The following is a 15,000-nucleotide window of genomic DNA, read 5'->3' as shown; positions in this document are numbered from 1 at the left end:
CTGTCATAAACAAAAGTATAGTGTCTTTACAAACAAAAATGTACTGGCCTTACAAACACATGATACTGTCATTAGAAAAAGTTTAGTTTCCTCACAAAACAAAAGGGTACTGTCCTCACAAACAAGAGTATGGTGTCCTCACAAACATGGTTATCCCGTCCTAACGAAGACTAGTGTCTTCACAATTCAAAGTACGATGTCCTAACTTACACTTGTGTCTTCACAAACCAAACAACGATGTCCTAACTTACACTAGTGTCTTCACAAACCAAACAACGGTGTCCTAACTAACACTAGTGTCTTCACAAACCAAACATCGGTGTCCTAACTAACGCTAGTGTCTTCACAAACCAAACAACGGTGTCCTTACTAACGCACAACCAATGCTCACAGTATGGGATGGTTATTTCGGCGCACGCCCTCTCGGCTAGACCGTCATGCTAGGCGGATACCGCTACTTGGGCAGCGCAGCTCCTGCTTATGTAAACAGGAAGACACCAGACTTTCCTGACTTCCCATACCCCTTTCACCCAACACACACACACACACACTCAAACACCCTTCCCTAGACACACAGCAGTCAGCACAGGATAACCTCCTGGATGCCATTTATCACCCGGAAATGGGTGTGGATAAGTGTGTGTGTGTGTGTGTGTGTGTGTGTTGGACAAAAGTGGACAGGGGGGGCTCGGGAAGCCATAGTTCATCTGGGCTAGAAATACAAAGGATGTAGATGCTTTCAACCCCTTTCCACAGTTTTTATGAACGCTTGCGTGTGTTTTGTGGGGTCACTGTACTTATGTTTGACGTGTGTGTGAGAGACAGAGAGAGCTACAGTTGATGCTGTTCCCTTTCTTGTGTTACAGACTTTCCTTCTACTCGGGTCACTCTTCGTTCTCCATGTACTGTATGCTGTTCCTGGCAGTAAGTATTCTATCCTGGCTCTTCTCTCATTCCTCTGCCCTTTAGAGGGCCGCTGGCTGTGGCTGTGTGTGTGTGTGGCTGTGTGTGTGGCTGTGTGTGTGTGTGTTCGTGTGTGTGTGTGTGTGTGTCTGTCTGCGTTTACCCCCTATCTTGTTACCCTAATTAAATTATTCTGCCTTAATTGCCTGAGAGGAGATCCAGGGCCAGGCCACATCTTCGTCCAGTCATGGTGACTGTTGTGCGCCTCCCTTCTTGTCTGTGTCCCCAAGTCACTGGCCTTGACCAACTGCCAAATCAAATTAGTCCGAGAACATTAGGGGCCCACAGTGGGTACGGAAAACTGGTAGAACATCCCATCGTTGTGTGACAAATCAGATTTCCATCGAATCTCCATGACGAACAGCAATGTAAAAATACATATAGTCACAAAAGAACAGTGTTCACCACCGGCACCTCTAGGCATTGCATAGTGAAGGTAGCCTGTGTAGCATGGAGCCCGTGGCCTAAATGATTTATTTGCTACCTAATATAGCGAACATGCGGGGGAGGAGGGCGTCCTAGGCACTCGTGATCAGAAGGGAGAACACAGGAGCCTGTTCATTGAGTTATCTCAGGGCCGGGATATCCTGCAAACAGGCAAAGCCCATAGGCCCAGAAGACACGCACACGCACACGCACGCACGCACACACACACACACACGAACACACGCGCACGCACACTCACACTCACACACGAACACACACACACGCACACGCACGCAAACACGCACACGAACACACACGCATAGGGTTACCCAAGTTTGTATGTAAAATGTCATTCACTGAGGCCTTTGAATGTAATAAAAGCTAACCTTACTCCTCAGAACCAACTAACTAGGTTAATCAAAAGGCTATAACTAGATACTGTGAGTGTTTGATTCAAGGTAAAACTGGACACACACACACACACACACACACAGGTTATTGGGGAACCCTCACCCAAGCTGCTCCAAAGGATATAAACTTAAGCAAGATGGCCGCTTGAGCTGAATGTGGTCTCTGTCTATGCTAAGAGCTACTGTGTCATCGAATCTTCTAAAGCATCCCCGCCTGTCAACCCCGCCTGTAGTGATTAATGGGCCGACCCTCAGTAAGTGTACGCTACTCCGAAGTGCTGCCTGGCCATTAGAGAAATAAACAACAACAGAGAAAAAAAAAACACTTATCTAGGCTGGAAAGGGAAGGGAGAGCTGTGATTAGATTATAAGATTACAGACCAAAGCCATTGATGCAGTGCACCTAACAGAAAAAACACCAATGTACATCACAGCCCAGAAATCACTCCAAGAGAACTCTGAAGGCTCCCTGACGCTCACACACACACCTGTATACTGGTCATGGGCTGCTGACTGATGACACACACACACACACGTGTCCACTCTTCATGGGCTGCTGACTGATGAGCCATTGGTTGCTGTGACGCGTTCACACACACACACACATACACCCACACACACACGTGTCCACTCTTCATGGGCTGCTGACTGATGAGCCATTGATTGCTGTTATGTAATGCCTTTATGGCCTCAGGATGGAGCGCCACTTGACATGGGGGCGAAGTTCAGGAATATAAACAGACACATTGTGTAAACAAAAGATGACTCCAGAATGTCGACAGGCTTTTTCCATTACGGAGACACACCTAGGGGTTACACTGTACTGATCTTGATTCTGGTTCCACTGTAAGGACCTAATGAAAGAGGGAACATGTGGGTTTATAATCGGTGTCTACACCCACTCCTGTGTTGAGGCAGTGGCCTTCAACGCCATCATGTCAGAAGGAATTGAGTGAATTGAATGATTGACCACTGATGTATGTGAACGTGGCTCGCTGGCTCCTCCCCTTGTCTGCCTAGCAACAATAATCATCTTGACAGTCTCTACACTGAGGCCTCGAGGAGGGCTTTTCTGTGTCCGAGGAGAGAAGTGCCTGTAGTGACCGCCATTCAAACGCTACAATATACAACCACTAGCACAGCTACTATGTCCCTTTCTCTCACACACACACACACACACACACAGAACCGCAGGCGTGGGTCCAGACAGCACCAAAGGCAACACTACTGACCAAGACAAACAAGGCCACACAACCGGCAAAACAACGGAAGCACGGCCAAACCACCCCACATGCCCTTGGACAGCGACGCACATGCGGCTTCTGGAAGCTACATATTAGCAAACCCCACGCATGAAATTATACTTCCTGTTCAGACTGCCAGAGCCCATAAAGTCCTCCATCCAGAGGTTTATTACATGTGGCACCTCATATTTCAGCCTTCAGAATCATCCAGAGGTTTATTACACGGCTCTACATGTGGCACCTCATATTTCAGCCTTCAGAATCATCCAGAGGTTTATTACACGGCTCTACATGTGGCACCTCATATTTCAGCTTTCAGAATCACATGCCATGGCTGAAAGGGACGAGGTCGTGTTTTTCCTGTGTGGCATGTATCGATGTTTGCTGACCGTACCCCTCCTCCTCTCTGTGTCTCTGTCTTTCTCTCTCTGTCTCTCTCTTTGTCTCTGTATTTCTCTCTCTCTCTGTCTATCTTTCTCTCTCTCTCTGTCTGTCTTTCTCTCTCTCTCTCTCTCTGTCTTTCTCTCTCTCTTTGTCTCTGTCTTTCTCTCTCTCTCTGTCTTTCTTTCTCTCTCTCTGTCTGTCTGTCTTTCTTTCTCTCTCTCTCTGTCTTTCTCTCCCTCTCTCTCTTTGTCTCTGTCTTTCTCTCTCTCTCTGTCTTTCTTTCTCTCTCTCTCTCTGTCTGTCCATCACAGCTGTATATTCAGGCAAGGCTGCAGGCTGAGTGGGCCAGACTCCTGCGTCCCACAATTCAGTTCTTCCTGATCGCGGCGTCGGTGTACACGGGCCTGTCCCGCGTCTCTGACTACAAGCACCACTGGAGCGACGTGCTCACGGGACTGCTGCAGGGCGCCCTCATGGCCATCCTAGTGGTGAGGAGTCCACACACACACACACACACACCATAGAGCTGCCCAGTCCACACACACACACCATAATGCTGCTCAGTCCACATACACACACACCATAATGCTGCTCAGTCCACACACACACACACACACACACACACACACACCATAGAGCTGCCCAGACCACACACACACAGATCTGCCTAGTCTTCATACACAGAACATAGATCCGCCCAGTCTACATACATTTAAACAGACCTTCCTAGTCTACGTGCATAAAGTATAGATCTTCCTACACACCACTCATCTGTTAGTCATGTCCAGCAAGGACTCTCAGATCTGTCTCGAACATGGTTGCAGGGAATGGGATGGATGTTTCGTTACATGAGTATATTTTGAATCCTTTTCCTCCGTAGAGTGCTTCAGAACATGATCACCAGATTCAGCTGCTGGGCCTTCTTGTTGTTATCTAGTTAAATATCTGGCGGTTATTTTACATCTTGTGGGCTGGAAACCCCCCCGTTCCGATGTTATAAACACACTCAGATCTCCCCTAAGACTGGGAATTATTTATGGGGCCAGAGTAGGAGAATAACATGACATTGAGCCTGCCAGATACAATTTTGGAATGTCTTCCATGTCTTTGGGGACCGCGTGCTCTCCTCTAATGGGTGATTGAGGGCCGAGTTCAGATTTCAGTCCCTAGAAAAATAAACAAACCAAAAATATAAGATGAAAAAAAATGGTCTCAAGCCAATTCCTTTTGACAAACTAATATTTTTCTCGCAGGTGTTTGTCGTGTCGGACTTCTTCAAGAACCGGGTCGAGCCGGCCAAAGAGACTGAGATCCCCCACACCACTCTCCAGGAGACCCCGACCAATGGAAACCATTTCGACAGCCCCAGCTAAGCTCCAGAGGAACTGAAGTCCTTGACACCACTGATCCGGTGGGAAGAGATTACAGCACGCAGCAACTTTGAAAATAAATAAAAAACGAACATTTAAGAAAAGCAAGAAGAGGACAAAAAAACGAAGAAAAAAAATTCTGAAGGGGGTGGACCACTGCTGGTGGAGAACCTGTGAATGTATCTGCTTGGGTCTGTGCTCCGAGAGTGGACGCTTGACTGTTCCTTACAGACGCTGTTGTTTGTTTGTTCCATGTTGCCTTGTCCGGACTGCTGCTGCTACTGCTGCCACCACGGCTTCTATCTCTCTCCCTTACCAAACTAATATGAAGAGTGTAGCTCTCTATATGCATCGGAAGAAACACACACACACGATTTGTTTGTTTTGTTTGTTTGTTTTTTTTATCTGTATGAAAGAAAGAAAAAAAATCACTATACAGACGTTTTTTTAATTAAAATTATGTTTAAAAGTGTATGTACAAAAAAATATGTTACGCTTTCTGAAAGAATATGAAAAAAAGAAAAAAAAAAAAAAAAAACACAAAGCCATTATGCTTGTTAACACAAATAAACATTCAAATGATTTCAAATGTCATTGTGTGCGGCCTCATGATACAGAACACATGTTGAGGAGGAGGATGAAAAGGAGTCAAAAAGAACAAGCAGTCCTGTGGGTCTGGAGGGGAATCACAGGTAAAGACTGGCAGCAAACACTATGTCCCTCTTGATCTTTGTAATTCCTGTCAGAATAAGAGAGAGAGAGAGGAAAAAAAGAATGTTACTGTGCTTAAATTTCCTTTCAGACAGTTTTATGTTCCTGCTGCGTGTTTGCTGAGCCTGTTAAAATATCTGCGGTTGGGCTCAGACTCGACGGAGACCTTTATGGAGCACAGGCACACGATCACGATGCCATCATTACCGCTAATCATCAGGGTCAAAGGTCATCACGTGTGCGTATAACCACGTTGTTCTAATCTGTGGCCATTTATCTGCTGTGTGTGACTGAAAGCGGGCAGTGCTGGGCAGGCATTCTGAACCACAGCCTGATAGCAAGATAGTAGGAATAGGATCTATATACATAAACATCAAAAAGAAATTAATACAAATTGGAATAAGAAATAAAATAAATAGATAAAATAAATGGAAAACATATCATAGCATAACATAACTCTTCTGGCGTACATTACATAAAACTTATGTGTGGTTGTGGAGCACGAAGTATTTCAGTATTTTAAGTATTTCGCAGCAGGGACACTGATCTGGGACCAGTGAGGCAGCAAAGTGACTCATGAATAACCCAATACTCTAGTCAAGGCAATCTGACCGTAGATCAGAGCTCTTTCTACAGTGAGAATCTCTCTGAGAGCACACTGGGTCTTGATCTCAGAGAGCATACTGGGTTTTACACTTGAGAGCATACTGAGTCTTGATCTCTGAGAGCATACTGGGTTTTAAACTTGAGAGCATACTGGGTCTTGATCTTTGAGAGCATACTGGGTTTTAAACTTGAGAGCATACTGGGTCTTGATCTTTGAGAGCATACTGGGTCTTGATCTTTGAGAGCATACTGGGTTTTAAACTTGAGAGCACACTGGGTCTTGATCTCTGAGAGCATACTGGGTTTTAAACTTGAGAGCATACTGGGTCTTGATCTTTGAGAGCATACTGGGTCTTGATCTCTGAGAGCTTTCTGGGTTTAGTTCTGTTTCTGGACTCAAGCAGTGTGGGGACTGACGGGAGGGGGATGTGATCGTTATCAGCTCGTTTGCAGGCCAACTCAGCAATGTGCTCGGCTATTTCCGTCTGCTTATTTTAGTATCGGCCGCTCGAGACTTTGATCAGCATCAAAAGAAAATTCTACAAAAGTTCTGCCCTCACAGGGGGGTGATGTTTTAGGGCCAAATGAGATTTAATTTTTGGCAAATAAGACCTGAGCTTGCAGAACAGAACGCCTTCCCCTAGGGTGCTTATCAAGGAAGAAGGGACATTAGCTATGCTAACGTGATATGCATTAGATATGCTAATGTCGCCAGGCAGCACAGATACTTGTGAACACACTGCTTTCAGTATTGTGATGAAACATTACAACTTTTACCCATATACAATATATGGGATTAATTAATGTGATAATCTGATTTTTTTTTTTAAAAGAGCGATCCTTTTGGAACTAAGCTTTACAATTCTTATTGAATACTTTTTTGCTACATAATGAAATGTTCTTGAATGTTCAAACATCTGCCATCTAAAGGCTTCACAACCTACAAAGCTGATAACCAGCAGAATCCCACGCAGAACCCACCAAGAGAACAGGTGATGAGCCCCACACACACACACACACACACACACACACACACACACACACACACACACACACACACACACACACACACACACACACACACACAGACTAGTTCTAGAGGCTGGTTCTAGGGGCCGGTTCTGCGGAGAGTGCTTACCTTCTGCAAACTTGTTCTCCAGCTCGGTGTTGCCGATGGCCTTGGCTGCCTGACACATCTGCCTCAGGAGCTCCTCCAGACGCCGCATGCAACGGATGATACTGCCTGAGGAGCCGAAGAGCACGTTAGCGGGGATACACATACACACACACACACACACACACAGGATGATACTGCCTGAGGAGCGGAGGAGCACGTTAGCGAGATACACTAACACACACACACAGGATGATACTGCCTGCAGGAGCAGAGGGGCATTAGCGGGGATACACTAACACGCACGCACACACACACACACACACACACACACACACACACACACGTAAACACACACAAGCCTAGTCACCGAAACCCAATGCCAATATGGCACTGGTTCCGGTACAACCAGTATCTACTGGATCAAATCGCAATGCAGATTTTAGGTTACCACAAAATGCCTGACTGTCGATCTGTGGTGATCTGAAACAGATGTCAGATGTCACAGGCAGTAGTGAACTGTCACTCCAGAAACTGAGCCGTACCTGCAGGATTTCACTATTTGTTTTTGTGATCAAAACTATTTTGTGGTGGCGATTTCTAGAGCAAGACATTTTAGTTTCTCTTTAAACCTCACTTCAACTTCACATCTACTAGAAAACAAATTAATAAATACACAAAGAAAAAACAAATGTCTTAATACTTAATCGCTACAAAAGGAATACACCATACAGAAAGAGATCTACATAGAACTAGTATGTGGCAACAGTATATACACACGCCCAACCAATAAGAAAACATTTGTGGTAACTTGGCGTGACTGTGTGTGTGTGTGTGTGTGTGTGTCGTCCCATAGCCAACCTAAATAATTACGGCAAGTTGTTTGTTTCACAATTACAGACACACAGACACATACGCAAATGTGTGCAGAGAGCCAGTCCACTGACAAATATATGAGCTGGCTAGTGTGCGGAACTCTATGACAAACATTATAAAAACATGCCGTGGAGAGGCCCTCCCGCAGAAAGAATCCAAGACTAATGCAGGGGCATCCAGCCTGGAACACTCCAGAACGGAACCATGCTGTGTGTGTGTGTGTGTGTACGTACATCTCAACTCATGAATGTATTTCTGTGAATTTCATTAGCCCACAGTGATGAGGCTTTACGACTGGTAACCCAGAAGTCGCGATGACCTAGATTTCTCCGAACGAGATGGGGGGGGGGGGTTGTCGAACAGGGAGAGAACAAGTGGAATGAGACAATCTCTCCCCTCGATGACCGTGTGGAATCTATCGGTGTTGGAGCTCTCACTCTGCCTCCCCGCACATCACACAATGTCATCCTGACTCCAGTACTACCACAACCGCACTCTCAGCACAGATCGCTCTCTCCCTCTCCCTCTTTCCCTCTCTCCACCTCTCGCTCTCTCTCCCTCCACCTCTCTCTCCCTCCACCTCTCTCTCCCTCCACCTCTCTCTCCCTCCACCTCTCCCTCCCTCCAAAGATGCGGCCTCAGTTTGGTTGCACGTTTGCCAGCATATTTCGCAGCCCACGCAAACTTGTGCGGGTGCCTCCCCAGGCGAGAGTGTTGTTCTCGGGGCTCTGGCGGCTGAAGTGGAGTCGGGTTACCCTGCGCATATTTCAGGACGACACGTCAACCTGGCAGGCCGAGCCAAAGCCCTCCGCTATCTCATGGTGTCAGGGGCTCCATGAACACCCCCGACACACACACACACACACACACACACACACACACACACACTTTTGCCAAGCCTTCACGGTGTGTTTTGTGTGTTGGCAGTAATGGCTAATACTCCTCTGGGACCTCTAGCTTCCTGCTCCAAACTGGAGGAAAATGATCTGTGTTTTTGAAAGCTCTGATTACACATCATCCTGCTGGCTGGCTGGCATGGGAATCGAGCCTACGCTTCGGCCGATCAGTCACACTTATTGATTGTCGGAATTGCATCAGCGTTTCTTCATGCGAGAGGAATTTTGCGATGAACTCCAAAAAAAACAACTCACTAACTGCTCGCAGACTGAGATTATTGAGCAAAAGAATCAAATAATTATGGTATTTATTGTATCCAAGCCCCAATGCAGTTAACTATTAATTAATTCATGAATCCAGTCTTAATGCATTCACAGTAGTGCAAGTTGATGGCTGATGGGCCATTCTCATTAATTACTTTCTTTTTCTAGGTCACATATTCAGCCTTTTCTTCTAAACAAACACAAACGTTTCCCGAGTGTCTCCATGGAGATGTCTGCTCAACAATGAAATGGAACACAATGCTGGCAGGACTAGTGAATCAGTAGCTGTGCCAACATTAGATGTCCGAGGCTGTGGATCAGGGGCTGTGCCAACATTAGACGATCGAGGCTGTGAATCGGAATGGGTGCGGTGTGGAGGGCTCACCTTCGAAGACGTCCGTCATCTTGCAGATCTGGGCGAAGGTGGAGCCGTTGGCCCAGGTGTAGACCACGTCCATCAGGTGTGGCCTGAAGGCGTTCAGGTACGTCTCTTCGTCCACGTCCAGCTTGGCCTCTGACGAGACCTTGGCAATGCGCTTGGCACACTCCTGACACACACACACACACACAGACACAGACACACACACACACACACACACACACACACAGACACACAGACACACAGACACAGACACACACAGACACACACACACACACAGACTTTTAGAACCAACGAAAAACTCTATGGGGGCACAGCAGACTTAGACAACGGTATGTTATACATGCAATGTCATCATAGCAGTCTTTTAACATCGGCTGAATTTGACTGACACGTCGCCACTCCTTATTTGAAGTTCAGATAACTTAGTTTCTTTACCTGCATCTGTCTCAAGGGTCCAGCCAACTGCTCCGTCAGTTTGGGCATCTCACTAGCCTAGAAACACACACACACACACAGACAGACAGACAGCTCTCAGACCCCTGCTTTCAGAGCAACATCATCACAGACTTATGAATGCACAGGACACAATCAACGCAGAACACTGAATCACAAGACCCAAACATAAACACAAAATCATACTGCATATGACATGAAGGACGGTGCTTCACTGAGAACCTCACTACAACATAGAGCTATAACATTAAACACAACTCCAGCACAAGCGTATACGCATTAAGGCTGAAACCTCAAAACTAGTGAGGCTTCATAACACATTCAAAAATCACACAGGGTGGGTCTGCTTGGAAATCAGTTTCCATAGTTTTGGCACGGCAACGCCTCAATAATTCCATAGCAACGCACAAACCCCTTCACATAAAGATCTCAAACACACCTTGAACGTCGGCACCAGATTAAGACATCATGGGTGGGAATGATTTGACAGTGGTTGCCACGGTTTTGTTTCTATAGTAACAAAACCTATTAGGCCAAGTCCTTGAAAAGTGCATATAACCTCAAAAGTAAACCACAAAAAAAACTCAAGGCAGACTTGGTGAGCGGTCACACACACACACACACACACACACACACACACTCCTCTGTGACCCATCAGCCACTGCAAAGCGCCTCTTTGAGCGCCAATTATACGGCTGGTCCTGCCCTTCAGCCTTGGCTTTGAACTACTCCGGTGTTAAATGAGAGAGTTTGGACTAGTGGAGAGTGTACCAGGGCACATCGTGGTGAAACACACTCTACTCCGGTGTTAAATGAGAGAGTTTGGACTCATGGAGAGTGTACCAGGGCACATCGTGGTGAAACACACTTGCTCTTTCACCCAGTTCCTCTGGCATGGCCGTGGGGCAGCAACCGGCAGGGATCCAGGACCCCCAGCACCAGTCTCAGGACACTCCCTCTCTCGTGTGTGTGTGTGTGTGTGTGTGTGTGTGTGTGTGTGTGTGTGTGTGTGTGTGTGTGTGTGTGTGTGTGTGTGTGTGTGTGTGCCGAGCTGAGCTGGACTTCTGGGCTTATGAACTAGGTTGGGACAGTCTGCCAAGTTTCTCTCTCCATTTCCACTTTCACTCCATCTCTCCTCTTCTCTCTTTTCAATCTATACTGCTCCCTCTCTCACTCTTTTTTTTTTCTCTCTTCAATCTATACTGCTCCCTCTCTCACTCTTTTTTTTCTCTCTCTCCCCACCCAGGCCCCTGGTCTCTCCCTCCCTCTCTCCCCACCCAGGCCCCTGGTCTCTCCCGCTCCGCCAGAAAAAGGTTGACACTGACAGGCGATTGAGAGCGAGAGACAGCTGTCCCCTAACTCACTCACGCTTGTGCTATCCATCTCTGTGTGTGTGTGTGTGTGTGTGTGTGTGTGTGTGTGTGTGTGTGTGTGTGTGTGTGTGTGTGTGTCACACACACACACACACACACAGGCCTTTTGTGTACACATGATGCTAAACGCCAGCTGTGCATGCTGGCCATTCACACTGATTAAGCTGCAGACACACACACACACACACACACTCACTAAAGGGGTTGGCCATGTCACAGGAAAGAAATGCTATGAACAAGACTAATGAGGTCATTAGTCAATTCACATTTTTGCTTAGCAGTGTTGGTGTACATTTGTGTTTGTGTGTGCGCTTGTGTGTACGCAAACACATTTGAGCACTATGTTTGCATGGAAAACAAAAATTAAATCTGCAAAGCCAACACCAGAGAGAGAGAGAGAGAAAGAGGGGGAGTGAGGGGGTGACAGAGAGAGTGTGAGAAAGAGCGAGAGAGAGAGACTTAGCAGAGACCTGTCGGCCAGGCATGGCTATGAATTCCTCTGTATTTGGACGCACCGTAAAGAGATTTGATCTGAGCTCCATCTGAATCCCGCTACAGATCCCTGGCGCTGATCACACACACACACACACACACACACACACACTCACACGGGCTGCTCCTAATCTCCTAGCCTTAAATGGCCACGCAGACTACAACACTCCTCCTGTCAACAAGCATTTGGAATACCTGCCGCGGGGAGAGAGAGAGGGCCAAGCACTTCCAGGAGCTTACGGAGTTATTGTGTGTGTGATGAAAGGATAATCAGGGGAAGGGAAGAGAGGAGGGGGTGTGTGTGTGTGTGTGTGTGTTTAAATTAAGTTTTCCTGGAGAGAGAGAGGGCCAAGCACTTCCAGTGGATGTCCAAGAGTTTACGGAGTGATTGTGTGTGTGATGAAAGTATAATCAGGGGAAGAGAGGAGGGTGTGGGGGTGTGTGTGTGTGTGTGTGTGTGTGTGTTTTTAATTACGTTTTCCTGGAACACGAAGCAGCTGAGGAGAGCCGTGGCCTGTTCCGCTGTCAGATCGTTGAAGAGCCCGTTGAACACCATCTCAGTCAGGAGGAGCTCATCAGCACTGCAGGACAGAGACGAGACGACACACACACACACACACACACACACACACACAGAGAGCGAGAGAGAGTGAGTGTCAGTGAGAGCTGATCACACACAGCAGTCGGAACTGATGGACAGGTCAGGGGTTATAGGTCAGGGGTTATGACTGTGATTGACAGGTGAGGGGTCATGACTGACAGACAGGTCAGGGTCATGACTGTGATTGACAGGTGAGGGGTCATGTCTGACTGCTGCCCTTAAAAAAAAGTGGAGTTTTCGACTTAAACCTGGAGGACTGAATTTTATGGTGAAGATCAGGAAAGTGGATTCATGGGAAAGGAACACCTCTTAAAATCACAAAACACTCCCCTCAATCCAACCGCTGTGGTGAAGGACACACACACACACACACACACACACCTAAGATCTGCGGCTCCATTCCTACAAAAGCATTTGATACCAGAGCGTTATCAAGCGGCTCGATTACGGACACTGTGGTTTTAATTTGCGTCTAGTCTGACAATCAAGCTTCCTCTGAGGTGGCGTCTCCAGTCGCTTACACAGCCCGAGTTTCACAGATAACTCGTCACTTATTAATCACACAATGCTAGCGCTGGGGTCAGGATGAGCGGCGGCCTGAATGCTTGCGTCACACAGGCCTTCTAAGAGTACGCTAAAGTTTAGCCGACCCAAATTGGAATCTTTCCCTCAGCTGTGTTTGAGGTTCCGTGCAGCTAACAGGTGTTCTCACAGTACTGAACATACCGCCCAGTGAGGAACCGTGAGTGGGACCGATCTTAACGGGTCGTGTGTAGGGTCGGACCCGCATGTGTGACTGATCTGAATAGGTCTGGTGTAGGGTCAGAACCATGAGTAGGACTATCTGAATGGGTCATGTTGGGTTTTGGCAGGCACTGCATGGGTAGATGGGAGCGGGGCATGGGTAGACCAGAGGTTGGCCACTGAGGAGCTTACATTAAATCTCAACCCACTGAATAAACGGTGGAACCGTGTGTGTGTGTGTGTGTGTGTGTGTGTGACTGATCTGAACGGGTCTTGTGTAGTCAGAACTGAGTTTGTGTGTGTGTGTGTGTGTGTGTGTGAGACACTATCTGAACGGGTCTGGTGTAGGGTCGGAACCGTGTGAGTGACTGATCTGAACGGGTCTTCTTGTGTAGAGTCGCGTGTGTGTGACTAGATCAGAGTCGGAACCGTGTGTGTGTGACTATTCTGAACGGGTCGTGTGACGGGTCGGAGGTCGGAGCGAGGACTCACCTGCTGATCTCACAGGCCACGCGGCCCTTCATCTCGATGGTTGGTGACCACCACAGTATGGTCAAGCACACACACACACACACACACACACACACAGAGAGCGAGGCCTCACCTGCTGATCTCACAGGCCACGCGGCCCTTCATCTCGATGGTTGGTGACCACCACAGTAAGGTCAAGCACACACACACACACACACACACACACACACACACACACACACACACACACACACACAGAGCGGGCCCTCACCTGCTGATCTCACAGGCCACGCGGCCCTTCATCTCGATGACGTCGGAGGCGTTGGCGAAGCCCAGACGGCGGATGACACGCTTGCGGCACTTGAGCTCGTCCATCTGCAGCACGGTGCGAGCCTTCTTCAGCTCCCGCTTCGCTGCCTTGATGTTGCCCGCAATCTGGGGAACAGGAGGAGGAACGGAGACATGGAAAGAGAGTGAGAGAGAAAGAACAGGGAGAGAGAGAGAGAGAAAGGTAGTGTGAGAGAGAGAGAGAGTGTGAGAGAGAGAGAGAAAGAACAGGGAGAGAGAGAGAGAGAGAGAGAGAGAGAGAGAGAGAGAGAGAGAGAGAGAGAGAAAAAGACATTGTTAAACACACACACACAGTTCATAATTGGACTGCTAACTCTTTTTGGAAAAGGTTGAGGAACGCCCAAAGGTTCGCCCCGTGCCCCAACCAGATATAGCACACAACACAACATGATATTTCACTCAACTCACAAAAAGGTCATCTAAAAAAAAACATTAAAAATTCACAGCAAAGGAAAAACATGTGAGGAACATTATGGAGCACCTTCACACAGGGCCAGCAACGCAGGACACGCCTCCATGTGACTACCACAGGTGAAGCACACACACACACACACACACACACGACGACCACAGTACGGCACCATTATCTGAAGCAGGACATGCCAACATGTGACCACCACAGTAAGGTGAAGCGCGCACACACACACACACACACAGGACATGCCAACATGTGACCACCACAGTAAGGTGAAGCGCGCACACACACACACACAGGACATGTCAACATGTGACCACCACAGTAAGGTGAAGCGCACACACACACACACACACACACACAGGACATGTCAACATGTGACCACCACAGTACGGCACCATTATGTGAGCCGGGACAAAGACGCCATTCTGTAGCACCAGGGGGGTATTCCAAGGAT

At 47.6% G+C, this 15,000-nt stretch overlaps 2 protein-coding genes across 3 annotated transcripts in view; one reads left to right on the top strand and one right to left on the bottom strand.

Annotated features, from left to right (window-relative positions):
- The window catches only part of plpp1a (phospholipid phosphatase 1a), a 20,773-nt gene extending 15,387 nt beyond the window's left edge, over positions 1–5,386 (top strand). For both annotated transcript variants that reach the window (XM_080842149.1, XM_080842148.1), the window contains exons 4-6: positions 867–924; positions 3,739–3,915; positions 4,681–5,386. In XM_080842149.1, the coding sequence (XP_080698275.1) occupies positions 867–924; positions 3,739–3,915; positions 4,681–4,800 (355 nt within the window). In that variant the 3' untranslated portion in view covers positions 4,801–5,386. The remainder of the gene's footprint in view (positions 1–866; positions 925–3,738; positions 3,916–4,680) is intronic.
- An 11-nt stretch (positions 5,387–5,397) lies between these two features.
- The window catches only part of mtrex (Mtr4 exosome RNA helicase), a 36,836-nt gene continuing 27,233 nt past the window's right edge, over positions 5,398–15,000 (bottom strand). The window contains exons 22-27 of the mRNA XM_080842147.1: positions 14,052–14,215; positions 12,440–12,545; positions 10,082–10,138; positions 9,650–9,812; positions 7,253–7,357; positions 5,398–5,536 (exon numbers count right to left, since the gene is read on the bottom strand). Coding sequence (XP_080698273.1) covers positions 5,484–5,536; positions 7,253–7,357; positions 9,650–9,812; positions 10,082–10,138; positions 12,440–12,545; positions 14,052–14,215 — 648 coding nt within the window. The 3' untranslated portion in view covers positions 5,398–5,483. The remainder of the gene's footprint in view (positions 5,537–7,252; positions 7,358–9,649; positions 9,813–10,081; positions 10,139–12,439; positions 12,546–14,051; positions 14,216–15,000) is intronic.

Source organism: Sprattus sprattus (genome assembly GCF_963457725.1).
Source record: "Sprattus sprattus genome assembly, chromosome: 7".
Taxonomy (NCBI): domain Eukaryota; kingdom Metazoa; phylum Chordata; class Actinopteri; order Clupeiformes; family Clupeidae; genus Sprattus; species Sprattus sprattus.
This window is presented reverse-complemented; position numbering and strand designations above follow the sequence as displayed.